Raw genomic sequence first — 17,112 nt, 5'->3', positions numbered from 1 at the left:
CAAAGTGTAAAACAACTAGTCAACAGGATTTATGGGATGTATTTACCAATTAAATTGGTGCTTTCTAATGTATGTGCAGCACTCGGATGCTTCAAGGAAGCAACACTCTTAATGAGCCTATTGAAATAATTAAGCTTTAAGATTTAACCGCAGTTGACGTAGTGATTTGGTGAAGAATCTGGGCAGAGGACAGGTTACAGAGACGTCGGGTTGACCATCGTTTCCCAGCAGTATCATCTGGCGGGCATGTAAATGAAGAGGCAGGTAACGGACCTTGCTTTGTTCTACTCCCAACCTTCCCAACACACCTTCCGGTAGTTTCTGAGGATGCAGTTGTTGCTCAGTTACTTTCATAAGCCAAACACTTTGAATTGAACAGATAAATGTGTAGTCTGCTTATACAAGTGATATGGTTATACTTAAAGCCTCCACTTTATTTTGAAAGTGGAAAAACAATTGTCACATACCTGGGGTGCCAGTTTGGTCCAATGGGAGTATTTGTGGTCCCCAAGGGTGGGGCATGCCAGAGCCAATGCCATATGAACCCTCATCTGGTGTTTTACTCCTATGACCATAGCATGCAGTAGTAGATTAATAAGACTCATCTGACATCAGTGGTTTAGCTGCTAAACCACTTAAGCAGTCAATATGCCCCAATACCAATCTTACCAGTTAGTGGCTGGAGTTCTACAAGGCTGCAACCACCATCACTTTCCAGGATACGGTATTGAGTCACAGCACCTTGAGCTTGCCGATTCGAACGAACTCTGATCACTCCCTCTCCTGTGTCACTCACCCTGAACACTGGACTTAGTCCCATCTGAAGAAGAGATAATTGAATAAGGATCTTTGTGTATAATTGGTTTCTCACCATTCTACCCTTTTAAGTGTTTAAGATGAGCAACCTTGAAATGGCGCCGAGAGCCTGTGACCTCTCTCTCTATAACAGGAATGTCAATCACCCCTTCAGACGGTACTGGCACACCGACAGTGATGGCCCTGTGGAGGGAAACAGATCATTCTCTGGTGGTAATGTACATCTGGACAGATAATGATCTCATGTGGGCAAGAACAGACTGCCGACTCAACAACAGCAATCCATATTCTATGTCTTACCAATATTTCCTCTGCACTTGGCTATTTTTGCTGAGGGCTAGTATGTGATCCACCATCTCCTCACTCTTTGCCAGTAGAAGAATTCCTGTGACCTCCTTTTCTATGCCGAGACATGGATATAGCGTTGATGTGCTTTTCATCCCATATAGCATTTTGTTAAGGACTGGCAGCACAGAGGAAATAGATGTGGTGGCCCCTGAGTTATCTGTGAGAAATAAATGGAAACAAATACAGAGTTTTGATCAGAGTTGATCCGTACAGGTATAAGAACCAAATGGACGGTTGGACCCACGAGGGTCCTCCATTTGGGGGTCATTGGAATTAAAAAGTTTGAGAACCACTGGTATAAAACATTCACTCAAATAACACAGTGCCAGCATTTGAATTACCTTGGACAGGAACCCCATATGGTTTATTGATGGCTACCAGATCGTCGTTCTGGAACAGCACAGTATTATGCAAATGCTTCGCTAAGACATTAGGGTGAACATTTTGTAACTGTTGAGTGTACTGTTTAATCTCCGCGACCCCCTTCTCCCGTGGGGACGCCGTCGTCTTGTCTTGCTCCGTCTTGTTCTCTTGCTGGATCTTCCGTGCCAGATCAATGGCTCTCAGCCGAGGTGTGTCGCCATCAGGGCTCTGTGGGCTGGGGGCTCCTTTAGCCACAGTGGCATGGCTCCGTGTGAGAGCATGTGATAACTTGGCAAACGTGGAGCAAGATTCTCGAATTCCTCTACACGTGTTCATGGTAGCGCTTGAGTGGTAAACTCATAGACATATAAACTCATATACAGGTCATATACTGTCAGTCAGTCAATCACACATCCATCCATGGACCATGAATGACGTGTTTTTCTTCCTGTGATCTTTCGTCATTTCCTTTTTTGGGGTCAGTTGGTTGGCTTGTTTTTCACTCCGAGACTAGCCGTACTGGCGGGATAACAGTAGTGTGTTGTGATTGTGGGGGTCAGAAAACTCCGCCCATTCAACATTGGTGGTTTGTAAAATGGACGCACCACACACGCACAGCCCTGGAAGCTGTTGCGTTGAACAGTGTTTAAAGATTTTCAGCAGCCGTTCGTTTTTCTATTGATAAGCATTATTAGCGTAAACGAATGCATTGTGTGACCGATCAGATAATCTTACATGCACGTCTGTAATAAGATCTGCCTCCAGCTATTGATAGCACTTTGCGTTTTAATGTCATTGCCGAGATGAAGATCACAGATAGTGTATTACGAAGCTTTCGGGTCGCCAGGACATATCGGGATCATTCCGTGAAATTCAACTGTGTGGACTACAGTGAGAATGGTGAAAGTGCAGTAGCAAGTAGTGACGACGACTCCATTGTGTTATATGACATCCGCGAGGGAAAGTAAGTTTAAATTTCAGATTTAAAACTTAACAAGTACCGGCAAGTTCCATTCTTTGAGGGGTGATAGCCTCCAGTGCATGGTTTTTGATATGGGCTAGGTTTTTGAAGACACAGGACCCGCCTTGGGTTCAATCCTTTTAGAAATGTATTTGTATTAAACTGTACTTTCTGTGCTTTTTTGGCTAGCTGTTAATAAAGCATTCAATCAATCAATCAAAGTAATCATTGCTAGTCTCTCCAATACAGGGGGGTAAATGTTCAGGTCAGGTGGGTATCAAATTTCAAGGAGAGAGAATCATAAGAGAAACCACATTAACAACTTAAAGTGCTCCAGTTCCAATTTCGTCTGCATCGCCATGGGCATACATACATACTGGCCAGGCCCATACTGATTACATCAGGGATCTATCATCTCCATCTATGGAAATAAAGGGGACAAGGACAGACTGTTAAACAAATATGACAATGGATATAATAGGTATTTTATACAAGGGTGGGGTATGCATTACCGATTTTCATTATTACCAACTTGCATCTTTCCCAAGTATGCCGGTGCCCAACGGCATACTTGTGCCCCTTGTGCCCTTGTGCCGGTGCCCAACGGCATCTAGCTGGAGAGAGAGACGAACGGAGATGTATAGCCATTTTAACTGTACGTGCCTGTACCTAATATAAGTATTTTTATTTTCTATTGTTAAGGCCTCAACAAACCATATACAGCAAGAAGTATGGAGTCGACCTTATCCGCTACACACATGGAGATGCCCACACTGTGGTCTACAGTTCCAACAAACTAGATGGTAAATGGTAAATGGTGCATTTATATAGCGCCTTTATCCAAGGCGCTTTACATAGATTGTGCATTACATTCACCCATTCATACACCGATGGCAGCGGAAACCATGCAAGGCACCAACTAGCACATCGGGAGCAATTAGGGGTTCAGTCTTGCTCAAGGACACTTCGACAGTAACTCTGGGGGAGCCCGGGTTCGAACTGGCAACCTTGCGGTTCCCATCCAGGCACTCTACCCCTGAGCCACCGCCGCCCCTAATGGTAGTACAACTGTTGGTAGAAATGACCCAACACACCCCTCAGGCATGATCTATTCTTTAATTCTGTCATTGTATTTCACAGACACTATTCGATGGCTGTCACTCACCGACAACAAGTTCATTCGTTATTTTCCTGGTCACACTGCAAGGTGAGTATATGCAAGCAGATAGGCAAAAGATTTACCGTCATGCAGTGCTTATTCTGAAGATACATTGCTGGGTGATATGATAGCATTTCCACTCTAATAGGAATTACAAAATTATTATCAGATAAATCTAGTCAATCAAATTACATAATGGAATGGAATGAAATTGACCAAGGGTAGGCAACATGCATCATAGACATGATGAGATCTCCCAAATTCACTGTTTCACTGTTTTCTAAATTATAAATGTATGTATAACAAGTAGACTACACACTAACTATCTGTAGAATCTTTTTGTTTTTGTTTTTAATTATTATTTAATACTTTATTAGAGAAAAATGTAAACAGCACAGTGGTACAATAAGACATTTAGGCTAGGATAACACAAACAAGTCATGAGGACTTGTTTCCATTGTGACCCTATGTATTCAGTTCATCAACAGAGCATCAAATATTAAACATTAATTATAAATGTTGTGTTATGTGATCCACAGATCTTTATTTGTGCCTTATTTCCCCAATAAGGCGTAGTTAGTTACAGTTTTATATTTCTATGTATACAAATGCACACTAATGTTTGTGCTGTGTTGATTTGCCAGGGTTGTTGCACTTTCCATGTCACCAGTGGATGATCACTTTATCTCAGGCTCATTGGATAAGACCATTAGAATCTGGGATCTGCGCTCTCAAAACTGTCAAGTAAGTAGTCTGTTCAAAATGTCTAAACATATACTATTTAACAACATAATTGGATAGATGACAGCTGGCGCTGGCCGACAACTGGGGAGGGGGGTGTTTAGTCAGGTTTTATTTGCTAAATGGCACAAATGTTATGCAAAGCTCTGTCAAGCTGATGGGTCGGGTTGCTACCGTAGAGTCGTAGACAACGCATACACTCACCCCAAACACATTATTTGGTGCGTCCTCCGCAACGATATTCACACTTTTCGGTTTGCTGTTGGTCCGACCAAATTGGCACTCAGCACTGCAAACCCCCAGGTTGGGACACATACTGACTTTGAGGCCATCAAGTCGGACGGCACCCATGTTAAGCCCCGGGCACATAAATATACAGTACACACACGCACACACGTTTCGTGAAGGAATAGATGGAAGATATTGTGTATTATGTATATAGTTATGATCATTTAATGGGTATTTGTATGTGAAAGATAATTTATTAAGGAGCCAGATGGAGCTTTATTTGCTAATTGTTTCTCTTCTTTCATTTCCAACACGGCACCCCTTATTGTGAATCAGGGCGTAACTAATCCAATGGGGAAGCCAGTATGTTCGTTTGATCCAGAGGGTGTGATATTTGCTGCAGGAGTTGAATCACAGGCAATTAAACTGTACGACCTTCGCGCTTTTGACAAGGTAACGTGTGTGTGTGTGTGTGTGTGTCTTATCTTGGGGAATCAATCAACAATGACGCACATCTTACAATTTCAAACAGCTCATTTACATATACTTACCTATAGTATAAGACACCCTGAGGGTGAGGTCGCGTGAACGCATCCACCTGGGAGAGTGCTGGGTCAGTGCTGGTGCTTTGGCATGTGGGGTCAGATCAACATATGGAATTAATTCTGTACTGGCCATATATGGAACGTGTCTTGAGTAGGCTTGGGCATTATACCGATATTACCGTTTACCGCAATATTTGAAATCAATATCGGTAATATCGCGCAGACGAGCACATACATTACTGTATGTGTGTGTCTGTGTGATGAATTTACGAGTATTTAATTTTAAACAACTATAATTTCACTTGACTGGCACTGACGCTGAATTACGGCAACGAGGCGACAGCAGCATTGTCGGACCGCCTCCGCCCAGGAAAGCAAACAAAACATGGCGCCGGTGAGAGTAACAAGTCCTAGCAAGTTGGTTCGTAAAAAAACATATGGAAATACTGCTGTTTGGCAGCATTTCGGGTTCCAGCCAAATGAAAAAGGCAGATAATCGATAATACCGATTATCGCGATATTATTCACGGCATCAATACCGATATCAAAAAATCAATATCGCCCAAGCCTAGTCTTGAGTGTACAGGGTTTGATGAGGTCAGATCAACATAATGGAATGTCAGAACAGGTCAGCTCCATATATGGAGATCTAAGGGTGGCAGCGGGGGCAGTGTCTTGATTGTACAGGGTTTGATGAGGTCTGGCCATATATGGAGCGTGTCTTGAGTGTACAGGGTTTGATGAGGTCAGATCAACATATGGAATGTCAGCACAAGCTCCATATATGGAGATCTAAGGGTGGCAGCGGGGGCAGTGTCTTGAGTATACAGGGTTTGAAGTTCACGGTCACGCCGGGTAGGGCCGGGGCATTCATTTTCGTGCCTGTTGAGAACCATAGTTTTCACCGGCTGCAGGGCGCGGCTGCACTAATATCTTTGGGGCCGGCCCGTCTAGAGTTTGAATGGACAGGTATCAGTCAAAAGGGAGACATCGAAGAGGAAGGACTGGTGGGGAGGATCAACATACAGTATATGTCAGAACAGGTCAGCTGAGCTCCATATATGGAGTTCTAAGGGTTTGAGGTCGGATGTAGAGTTGCTGGCTGGCTCCATATATGCAGATCTAGGTGATGATCCAGTCTTCTCCATGTATGGCTATCCAGGGCTTGATGAGGTCAGTGTCGTGATCTTCATATATGGAGACGGCCACATACGGAGTGTGTCACAAGGCGTGAGGGACTGACGGCGACCTACGGTCGCAAACAGGTTATAATAACCACTAAACTGGACCTGAGTTTTCTCTGTACTTTTTTCTGTCTATACAAATTGTCTTCGCCCAGAAATAGCCGATCAAGCTTGTAGATCTGCTATATTTGGCTACCAGAATATAGATGCTGGGGATAAAGTGGTTAATATTAAAAACTGTACATGAGATATTATCTTTTGTGGGCATCCCTTATCTTTCTTGGACTGACATAAGGGATGCCCTCGTGTGTGTGTGTGTGTGTGTGTGTGTGTGTGTGTGTGTGTGTGTGTGTGTGTGTGTTTTACAATTAAATCTATACTCTTTCTTTTGAGATTTCAAAACAGTGTGCAGATTTCCATTCTTTCTTTTTTTTCCACTAGATATTATTTTACTCCATCACATGAATGTGTGTATATTACATACCATTATAATGTCTCATATTCCACATATTTTAGTTAGTTTAGCCACAGTTAGTTTCATGACTTTTTTTTTTTTTTCATGACTTTTTTCACAGTTAGTTTCATGACTTTATTCTGACTTTATTCTGGACTAATTCAGTGAGGACAAAATATATATTCCCCCCCCCCCCTTTTCTCAGATATGTAGAATAGGTTGACCATATTTTCCTTTGCTATGAACAGGGTCCATTTGCCTCCTTTGAGACCAGGTTCACCCGTGTCAGTGAGTGGACTGGACTCAAATTCAGTAAGGATGGAAAACAGATACTCATCTCTACCAACGGTGGTGCAATACACATTCTAAATGCCTTCAATGGAACTGTGCTGCATACTTTTTCTGTAAGACGCCTACAGTAATAAACACAATTAACATTACATTTTCAAGACCTTAATGAATTACACATCGGTACATGCCGATCTAATGCTGATCTTGATCTGTCTTATTTACTCCTTCCAGGGCTACAATAATAGTAAAGGCATATCCCTAGAGGCCTGCTTTACTCCTGACTCACAGTTTGTAATGATTGGTAAGGTTATGTCAGTATATTAGTTCTGTAGTTCTGCTATTGTCGAACATTTTATCTACAGTAGTAGTCAACTAAATATAGTTTCACTGACAAAGGTTAATGTTATCTTGTGTCATGATCTAATAGGCTCAGAAGATGGGAGAGTCCATGTCTGGAGCACTCTAAGTGGGATGAAGGTAGCTGTGCTGGATGGCAAGCACTCTGGTCCTATCAACACACTGCAGTTCAATCCCAGATACATGACATTTGCCAGTGCCTGTTCTAACATGGTGAGAAGCTCTAAAAACATCACATAACTCTTGTATAATTTCTACCACAGAATCAACCCGTGCCATGTTTATATCGCTAAACTGTCACAAGTTGTAAATGGAGTTCTTTCTACTTGTTTTATCTCAACAGACATTTTGGCTCCCATGTGTTGATGACCTATAGTGGGATCCATGTAAGAGCACATCAACACCACCACCTTATTTTATTTGTTATGCTGTACTTAAAGCTACGGAGCCCTGGACTGGCCATGCATTAATTTGATCTCGTCCGGACAAGATGTCCTACAAACACATTTATTTTTATGAAGAATATTTGTGTAGTGTAGTGAAGGTTCTCCAGTCGGAATCAAACGACTATACGATTACGATTGTGTGCACGGCATTTTAATTGCTAAAATACTGTAGGTTCACTTGTGTAATGTCTTATTCTATATCTTTATAACTCGTGTATAATTTAACTAGTACTCTGTTAATCTTTTGTTTTTACTATATGGCATTTTCTTTTACTGTATTTTTACATACATTTTAAGTACTCAAAATTGTGTTTTACATGGAAGTAAGAGGTACTGCTGTGCTTATTTTTTCCCAACCACTTATTTCATTAAAAGTGCCACATTTTATACAACATGTACGTATGTACAGATTGATTTTATGTTTGTTATAGGCTATGACATTGTCATCGGAGGTGAATTACTAGAAACATTAATATATTGATTATTACCAAGACTTTATAGATTATTCTTTGTTAAGCAATTATTAGATTATTATGGAACTTGTCTCTAAACACAATTATGTTTCACTTGGATAGAAAATGAATAAACCTATGCATGCGTGTGTGTGGGAAAGGTTAGTTTTGATTTTATGTAATTGTGTGCTTTTTTTTGTTTTGTTTTTTCGCATCGGTGCAGATAAAGTGTGTCCGTTTGTAGTGGAGGGGGCAACTGTTGAATAATGTATAGGAGCTTGGGTTGTGTACTCACCAGGGAATGAATAATGGATGAAGCCATCGAAGGTAACCTCACAGGTACACACTTATCTTTGTCTCACCCACCTATCTGTGTGTGCATGTTATGTGTGACTGTGCACTCACTGCACTGCAAGCGTGATGCATGGTGTGGATGTCTTTAGGGAAAGAGGTAGGAATAAGTTGTTATCGCGCAAGCATTTGTCACTCGTTTTACTGGCAACCTCCCTTCCCCCCTTTGCTTTCCTCCTCTCTCCCTCCAATACTCCCACATGTCTGCATAGTATAATCATTAGTTTTGGGCATTGTATGTTCTGATGTATTTGCCCAAACCATTTAACTGAACCAGCACCCTTTATCTTCTGTTCCCGGTATTACATGACACACAAATGCCTGCTGTTGACATGGCAATTATCATCTTTTGTCCAGGATGCCCTTACAAAGCATGCTCATATTGAACATGTCTTGGATTAAATACATGAAATTGCCCGTTCACACCCGTGGAGTAATGTTGCAATGTAGCAGTCAGATTCATGTTGGGTGTCACATTTCTGTGACCAGGTGGCTGGAATTTGAGATCATGTCTGCGTGAACTGATAGGGCACACTATATGAAAGAGCGATAACATTTCATTGTAGCACTTGAACAGCATTTGAGAGAGCAGTGCGCTCATCGGTGATGTCATGAGTAACGTCGTTCTCTTGAGTCCATTCAGTTCCTCGGAACCTTGTTGAAGTGTTTGGGGGAGACCCCCACTGAGAACTTCAAGCTTCTGGTCACTGATACGCAACGAATTTTAGATCAGTGGTTAGGGTGGCATATCCACTGACGGACACGTTATTACTCATCAGCCACAGTTCCGCAGATCGCCTTTCAAGTGTTAGGAATCTCCCAAGTCACCCTCAAGGCGTTTATGTCACTGGTGCATGGGTCCATCTGTCTGCTGTCAGTGGAGAGGTAACCTACCTGCTGAGCAATAAGAGCGAGGACACAGATAACTGGACGGGTTCCTTCTTGCAGGAAAGGATTTTGAAGAGGTGACTGACTGCCAAAAGATGTCCCACCAAACTGGAATTAACGGTAAAGTAATTTTAGGGACATCTTTATATTGTCTTACAGCAGTCCGAAATACATTGCTTTCTTTGCAGAGTTTTTTTGTTGTTGATTTATGGCGTGTAGATACTTTTACATTAGATGATTTCTGAACATTCACTGAAGTTTCACCCTTGAATTAAAGTAATCTGGTAACTCTTACCTGTTTTGATACTTAACTATTGCCTGAAATGTGTTGACATTTTAGCTCTAATCTAATTCTTTGTTCAACATGCTGTGAAGACAACCTGACTTGCATAGAACATTGTACCCCCATTTATCGAATAATAGGACTAATGCATGTCTTCAGTGTGTTCTGAATTTGAGAACAGTTAAAATCAATATCCATGTGTTATGGCATTCGCTCAATTGGAGGATAGGGGGAAGGGAGGCGGAAGCATACCTCTCACCTTTCTCACCTGATCTTAAATCATTTATGAGACTACTGTGTTTGGTAACCATGGTTAGAGAGAAGGAACACATACAATACGTAACTAGATTTCGTTGAGGATTCTATATATCAAATGTTCAATACCAGTCTAGAATTCAATACAAGAGAGAAGGGACATTGTGCTGTGCCCCTCTTACATGGAGGATTTAGTCTATAGGGCCTATGCCACTTGTCTGTGTCAAGACGATACCGTGACTACCTGGCAGTAGATCGAATGTTCTCCCTGGAGTTAAGTCTCAAGTTCTTACATACCCAACTGTCTCTTTCATTTTCTCCCACTGTCCTCAGTTTTGACTTGTCTGCCTTATATCTGGTTACTCTAGCAACATCTGAACTGATGGAGTTTTTGGCCAAGGCAAGAGGAGGTGCCATCAGAATAATGAAGATTGTTATCAGAAATGGTAAGCATGTGTCCTCCTCTTGTTACAACCCATAGAATGCTAGCATGCACACTATAATATAACTTGACACATACTAAATGGTAAATTGTGCATTTATGGCTCTCATGGTGTTTCTGATCTACAGAGGAGTTGGTGCTAGGCTCATACAGAGAGCCAGAACAGAGCTGGGACAAGGATTATGACCCCTTCCTACTTCCTCTGCTCATTGCCCAGGACCCATGCTACATCCTGTACCGCCTCGATTCCCAGAACGCACAAGGCTATGAGTGGATCTTTCTTGCTTGGTCACCCGACCAATCACCAGTATGTGGAATCGCAAATTTTATGAGAGAACTGTACTCATATGTTGTCATTCGTTCCTGTCAACTGCACTTTTACCATTAATCATTCACAAAAGTAGGCTACCAACTGTTTTTTAACTCCCATTTGCTCTGCCCATGCCAGGTGAGGCAGAAGATGGTATACGCAGCCACCCGTGCCACTCTTAAGAAAGAGTTTGGAGGGGGACATATCAAAGATGAAATGTTCGGGACAGTTGAGGTTTGTGGAATGCTTTGAGGAGTGATGTGTTTACAGTGTATCTTTAAAGCTGCCACAGTTAAAGTGTATCAACATCTTGGTCTGTTTGCTGAGTGTCGTTCTGTGTTGCAGGATGACCTGTGCTTCCAGGGATACCTGCGACATATGTCCTCCTGTACCTCCCCTGCGCCACTCACAGTAGCAGAGCAGGAGTTGCAACGAATTAAGCTCACTGAGGTAGGGCAGGCAATGAGAGGCATGTCATAATTAGGGTGTCACTTATGTAATGCAAGCTTAATTTTTGTATGTGTATTTTGTTCTCTCTCTCTGTCATGCTATGCAGGATAAGGTTGTATGGGTAAGTTCATTCTAAGAGTAGAGAGTGTGTGTGTGCATGCATGTGCGTGTTCCTTCCATATAGTGGGGTCCCTGGACACATTTACAATTCATGTAAAAGTTACTTTTCACTTCTATTTTGTATATAATAGTCTAAGGAACGATTTTAGTTTGAGTGTCAAATCAGATAAAAAAATATATCACCTTTTTCTTTTCTTCTTTTTTTTCCCAATACGGTGTGAGGAATCAACTGTATTTCAAATATTAATGTTTTTAATATTTTGGTATAGAAAAAAAAGGATTGCTGCCAATGTACATCAAATTACACTCAACTTATATCCCATTGAGCCTAGAAAGGTAATGTTGATGCGGTGCCTATACCTATGTTATCATAAATGTACACGGAACCCCACTAATAGGACACATTTTGGACATCAAAGTTGTTAGTGAACACAGGGTTACAATAAATTAGTTATGGTTAAGGTTTGTGTAAGTGCCTGGCTTGAATATTGTGTGTGTGTGTGTGTGTGTGTGTGTGTGTGTGTGTGTGTGTGTGTGTGTGTGTGTGTGTGTGTGTGTGTGTGTGTGTGTGTGTGTGTGTGTGTGTGTGTGTGTGTGTGTGTGTGTGTGTGTGTGTGTGTGTGTGTGTGTGTGTGTGTGTGTGTGTGTGTGTGTGTGTGTGTGTGTGTGTGTGTGTGTGTGCACGCACGCAAGAGAGATGAAAGGAGAGAGCCTGAGGGATTAAAATCGATTTGTCCATGTTTTCAGGATGAACGTAGACGACTCAGTACTCCGACAGCACGAGCAAAGGTTGGTCTGTTTTTTCTGTTGTGCACAGACTGAACTTGCATATTAATCTCGTCTGTTTCATTTTTGTTTGCTTGATGGTGTGTAATATCACTGTTAAAAAGGTGTATTATGATTTTGTCCCATGCAGGTGGTGGAATTTGGCTTAGACAGAAGGCCACAGACTCTTCAGGGTCTTGCATTCCCTTTACAAGAAGAGGCCAAACGAGCTCTGCAACAGCTCAAACAAAAGCGCATCAACTACATACAATTGGTGAGCTCCATGGGATTAACAATTGTATACCATATATATTTGAAGTTTTGAACATATAGGCCCATCCTGCTCTTGGCTCTTATTGGGTGTCCCTGATAATCGATCCCAATTTATCTTTTTTAGTGGTGCAACCACTCCCTTACGGAGCTATGTGTGTGTCTGGGTATGAGCACGAAAACAGCATGGTTGTTTTTCACCACCTGTGCACAACCTAACGGGCAGTCCATACTGTCTCCGACCATCAAACTTTTCGTCAGAAAGCTCCGGTACAACTACAACATGACGTCACTCGCAACTTCTGAAACACATTCCTCCGAATTTTTGTTCTGAAAGCTGCACTCCCAGATGTTGTGACTCGCCAAACTGGCCAATAATAAAAGTCTGATCTTGCTGACGAAAAGTTCGGTGGTCGGAGGCAGTATGGACTGCCCTTAACGCACACACAAACACGCACGTATTAACTGTATATATGATGCTTTCGGGTGTGCCAGTACAGTACAGTGACAGTACAGTACAGTAGAGGGACCGCCACACGGTAACTGTCATTTCTCAATCGTTTCGGACGCGGGGCGGCACGCCGAACCGGCCCGGCCCCCTAGGCGCGTTCCTGGGGGTCTGGAACTTTTCGTCGGAAAGCTCCGGTACAACTACAACATGACGAGAGGGTACAGTAGAGGGACCGCCACACGGTAACTCAACCGTTTTGGATGCGGGGCGGCACGCCGAATCGCCCCGCCCCCCTAGGCGCGTTCCTGGGGGTCTGGAACCCCCCCGCACCACTCACTTCACGGGTGTGATTTTTTTTTAAATGTTTCAATAGTATCTGGATGCAACATTTCTACAGTGCTTGTGTCTTTATGTTGTAGAGGCTGGACGTAGATAAAGAGACAATTGAGCTTGTTCACACCCAACCTACAGAGAACCATGAGCTTGCGTACAGGATTCCCACTGACTCTCCCAGATACCACTTCTTCGTCTTCAAACATTCCCACCAGGGCCAGCAGCAGGATGCACTGGGTCAGTACAATGATGGAGTGTAGGGTGGTGTGTAGATATACATAGAAATTTGGCTTTACCCTCACTACCCATCCTGCTTTCCTCTCTAGCATCCTCCAAAATAGGTTTCTGAATAGGCCAAATCAGACAGTTTGTAAACAAGTAGGGCGGTATTTCCGGGTGGATGTGTATACAATATAAGATAATGTGACCAATACGATTAGCTATGTTTAGTTTGTCAACCAGTTTAGAAGAGAGTAATATATTTCTATCAATACTCAATAACAACATCCTAAGTGTTCTGTTCTAACAAAAATAAGGTTAAAGAATAATTCTGCACCAGTGTGGTGTCAGTGATATCCACCCTGAAATAAAGTTTGGTTTGTGGGGATGTCATGATGATTGGGACTATAGGCTCTTATCCTAGCATGAGGTTCGTTAATTGCATTAGATCCTGAGTTTGGTAAATAAATGTATGGCCACCATACTGAATTGAACTACAAATGTGCTATATAAAGTGGCAAACGCGATCATCTGTTTATATCATCTGGAAATAAAAATATAAATAAGCTTTGTACAAACTTGTAAATGGCACTTAATATTATAGTTGATATAAGCACAACAGAAGCTTGTATTTGTATCCTTTCATATGCTTTAAGATCAATTTGTCTCTCTTCCAGTGTTCATTTATTCCATGCCCGGGTATAGCTGTAGCATCAAGGAGCGGATGTTGTATTCCAGTTGTAAGAACAGGTTACTGGATGAAGTGGAGAGAGATTACCAACTCGAGGTCACCAAAAAGGTGCAGATGTGTGTGTGTGTGTGTGTGTGTGTGTGTGTGTGTGTGTTGTACAAAGTACTACTGTAACATTTTTAGGTATTTGTACTTGAGTATTTACAATTTCCAATACTTCTACTCCACTACACCTCAGAGGCAAATATTATACTTTTACTCCACAACAATTATTAATCTAAGTACATTTTGATACAAATACTTTTGTACTTTTACTAAAGTCCATTTTTAAGTACAGACTTTTACTTGTAACAGAGTACTTCTACATTGCCGCATTAACTCTATCCACCACTGTGTAGATGGAGATTGATGGTGGAGACGGCCTGACGGAGGACTTTCTATATGAGGAAGTCCACCCGATGGAACATACGCTCAAGCAAGCCTTTGCCAAGCCCCGAGGACCAGGAGGCAAGAGGGGCAACAAAAGGATCATCAAGGGTGCAGGGGAGAATGGGGAAGAAAGTTAGACGTGTATACATACAGTACAATCACGTACACCAGCAGACAAACACCATATCTATGAATTGACTTGATCTTTGACTGCTTAGTATCTAGCCATTTATTCATTTTTACTTGTTGACGTACAAGAACATGCATTTGTTTTTATGTAAACTTTTTTTTAATCCACCCAAAAACAGAATTCCTATTTCCTGTGATCAGTGGTTTTTCAAAAATGTATAACTAACAAATCTCTGCTATATGAGAATGTTAACCACCAATTAGCTGCTAACCTCTAATTTGTGATGATATCAAGAGATGGTTTCAATTTGAGTTTATGTTGACCACTTTCAATCTGGTGTGATGTTGGGCATGTCATTATAGGCACATTTTATAAATGAGCAGATTTATAACATTTAAAGTATAAAATAGGGCTTACAGATCACTCTTTGAGAAACAAAGAAACAGCTCTTTTATGCCAACTCATCCAGAAACAGACAGCACAGCAGATAACTGTCACGCACAGTCGTCACACGCCACACAGACATCAATGAGTCACAGCACACAAATCAAGTCAATAATAGAACGAACGCAAAACTGCAACACATCCTCTGTTAAAGTGCAACAATAAAGTGCAGTGTGCGTGCAGTGCAGTAATGTGAGTGCATTCGTCCAATTATTTGTTGTTGGCCAATGGCCATACAAATAGCCTGGAGGAAGAAGCTGTCCTTAATAATACTTAAAGGACCACTTCACTTTTCAACCTATCTTCATATAATAGGTCCTCAATAATAATCATGATAAAATGGCACGATTTATTTCTACTCAGTCTGTGTCTCATAGGAGGGCTGTGGGCAGTTTAGAAACCGTCTTCCAGTGACATCATCATTAGGCAGATTATTTTTGAAACATGATTTTTTTTACAAAAATGTTTAGATTTGTATTATCGTGAGAACGATGGCTTCCATTTTCGCATTGCAACTTTTCAGGACTAAAAAGCCTGCAGTTTCTATTAGCTTGTATTCCCCATCGATGATGTCACTGGAAGACGGTTTCTGAACTGCCCACAGCCCCCCTATGAGACACAGACCGAGTAAGTGTGTGTGTTCGCCATTTTTTTCATGATTATTAGTGAGGACCTATTATATTAAGATAGGTTGAAAAGTGGTGAAGTGGTCCTTTAAGTTGTTGTTCATATGCTGCCTGGTGGCAGCAGAGAGAACCGTGTGGGAGCCTGGGTCGAGTACTTCATGATTTGAAATCCTACGCTGTAGATTGTTCATACCAAACTGTAGTGCAACTTCCAGAGATGCTTTCAATATTGAAGGTTGTTGGGAATGGTATTTGTGCAGCAGAGCAGAGGTAGTGTTTTTGTGTAGTGCTTTTGTGAAGATAGTGGTGGTTGGATATTATAGAGACAATCAAGCAAGCATTCTTTCTCAGTCAATATCTTTGTTAATACCTTTGAGCAATATATCAGCAATATGATATGTTGTGTATGTGTATATGTATGTGATGATCACCCACACTATTTGCATACTGTTTGTTGTCTTAACTCAAGAGCAACAGCCTCTAAATGTTGCTGTGTCATGTGCCTCAGATTACATCTTCTTGTTGCGTGTCACTAAACCTACAATGTATATCTTAATGAAATCGTAGCTTTGGGAACAAGTTGTTCCAGTCTATAAATATTGATTGAACTATCTAAGATCATATGGAAAAACCCATGCAAATTTGTTTTAGGGTGGATTACCCTTCAAATAGCCTACTTATAGGCCCGTACTGTGCCCATGGTTCACTAGCACATCCAGACCAGTTGTATGCCCAAGTGCCTTAGCCCACATGGTCACCCTAGCCAGGGTTGACTATATTCAGCTAAAGGCTATTGTTTTACATGATCCTAGAAATAAAATATTTTTTTCTGTATTTTACTTATCTACATCTGTGTGTATGTTCACCATTCTTGCCAAGTTTGAATACTACCGGACTACCGGCTACCTCAATGCAGGGTTCAATGCACATTGCAGAAAGTTCTTTTGTTTGTATACAGACAGTTCACAGTCAATGCTGTAAGATAAGAGTATATGTCAACGGATAAGCATAAGTAGGTTAATGCATAACATCAAAAAGAATGTTACCTGCACTGAACAATTGTTTGCCGCCATATAGGCTCAAACAATAGCATCATCAGCATGTAAGGTGGAGCAAGGGATCAAGTGAAGGTCAGTGAAGGTCAATTAGCCCTTCAATAAACTATTTGGATTGGCATTGGACAATCGATTTTTGGGGTGGGATTTGGTTAAGGGCTAATTTGTGCGGGTGAGCCAGCCTTCATGGAAAGCTGTGTACTTAGAAGCCATCAGCTGTGCTTCTGACGGCTAAAGCCATGGCATTGAGCCTCT

The 17,112-nt window shown here is 41.7% G+C and overlaps 3 protein-coding genes across 3 annotated transcripts; 2 read left to right on the top strand and 1 right to left on the bottom strand.

Annotated features, from left to right (window-relative positions):
- Nucleotides 1-23: 23 nt before the first annotated feature.
- rpusd4 (RNA pseudouridine synthase D4) lies at nt 24-1,964 on the bottom strand. Its single transcript, XM_080788129.1, has 6 exons — nt 1,506-1,964; nt 1,117-1,321; nt 906-999; nt 670-820; nt 468-565; nt 24-321 (listed from the first exon to the last, which is right to left on the bottom strand). The coding sequence occupies exons 1-6, from the start codon at nt 1,861-1,863 to the stop codon at nt 130-132; spliced, it is 1,098 nt and encodes a 365-aa protein (XP_080644255.1). The 5' UTR covers nt 1,864-1,964; the 3' UTR covers nt 24-129.
- Nucleotides 1,965-2,140: 176 nt separating this feature from the next.
- On the top strand, nt 2,141-8,372 carry LOC308322011 (WD repeat-containing protein 82-like). Its single transcript, XM_080773185.1, has 9 exons — nt 2,141-2,491; nt 3,191-3,291; nt 3,629-3,695; nt 4,292-4,391; nt 4,953-5,069; nt 7,048-7,203; nt 7,322-7,391; nt 7,518-7,660; nt 7,791-8,372. Exons 1-9 carry the CDS (start codon nt 2,331-2,333, stop codon nt 7,821-7,823), a joined length of 948 nt encoding a protein of 315 aa, XP_080629311.1. The 5' UTR covers nt 2,141-2,330; the 3' UTR covers nt 7,824-8,372.
- Nucleotides 8,373-8,673: 301 nt separating this feature from the next.
- On the top strand, nt 8,674-14,787 carry twf2b (twinfilin actin-binding protein 2b). Its single transcript, XM_080791450.1, has 12 exons — nt 8,674-8,684; nt 9,645-9,704; nt 10,491-10,568; nt 10,693-10,871; nt 11,013-11,108; nt 11,220-11,324; nt 11,431-11,445; nt 12,192-12,233; nt 12,361-12,483; nt 13,350-13,500; nt 14,160-14,281; nt 14,572-14,787. The coding sequence occupies exons 2-12, from the start codon at nt 9,680-9,682 to the stop codon at nt 14,737-14,739; spliced, it is 1,104 nt and encodes a 367-aa protein (XP_080647576.1). The 5' UTR covers nt 8,674-8,684; nt 9,645-9,679; the 3' UTR covers nt 14,740-14,787.
- Nucleotides 14,788-17,112: the final 2,325 nt, after the last annotated feature.

The sequence above is a fragment of the Protomyctophum bolini genome (genome assembly GCF_963924005.1).
Source record: "Protomyctophum bolini genome assembly, chromosome: 2".
In the NCBI taxonomy this organism is placed as follows: domain Eukaryota; kingdom Metazoa; phylum Chordata; class Actinopteri; order Myctophiformes; family Myctophidae; genus Protomyctophum; species Protomyctophum bolini.
The sequence above is the reverse complement of the archived record's forward strand: the minus strand, read 5'-3'. Positions and strand labels throughout refer to the sequence as shown.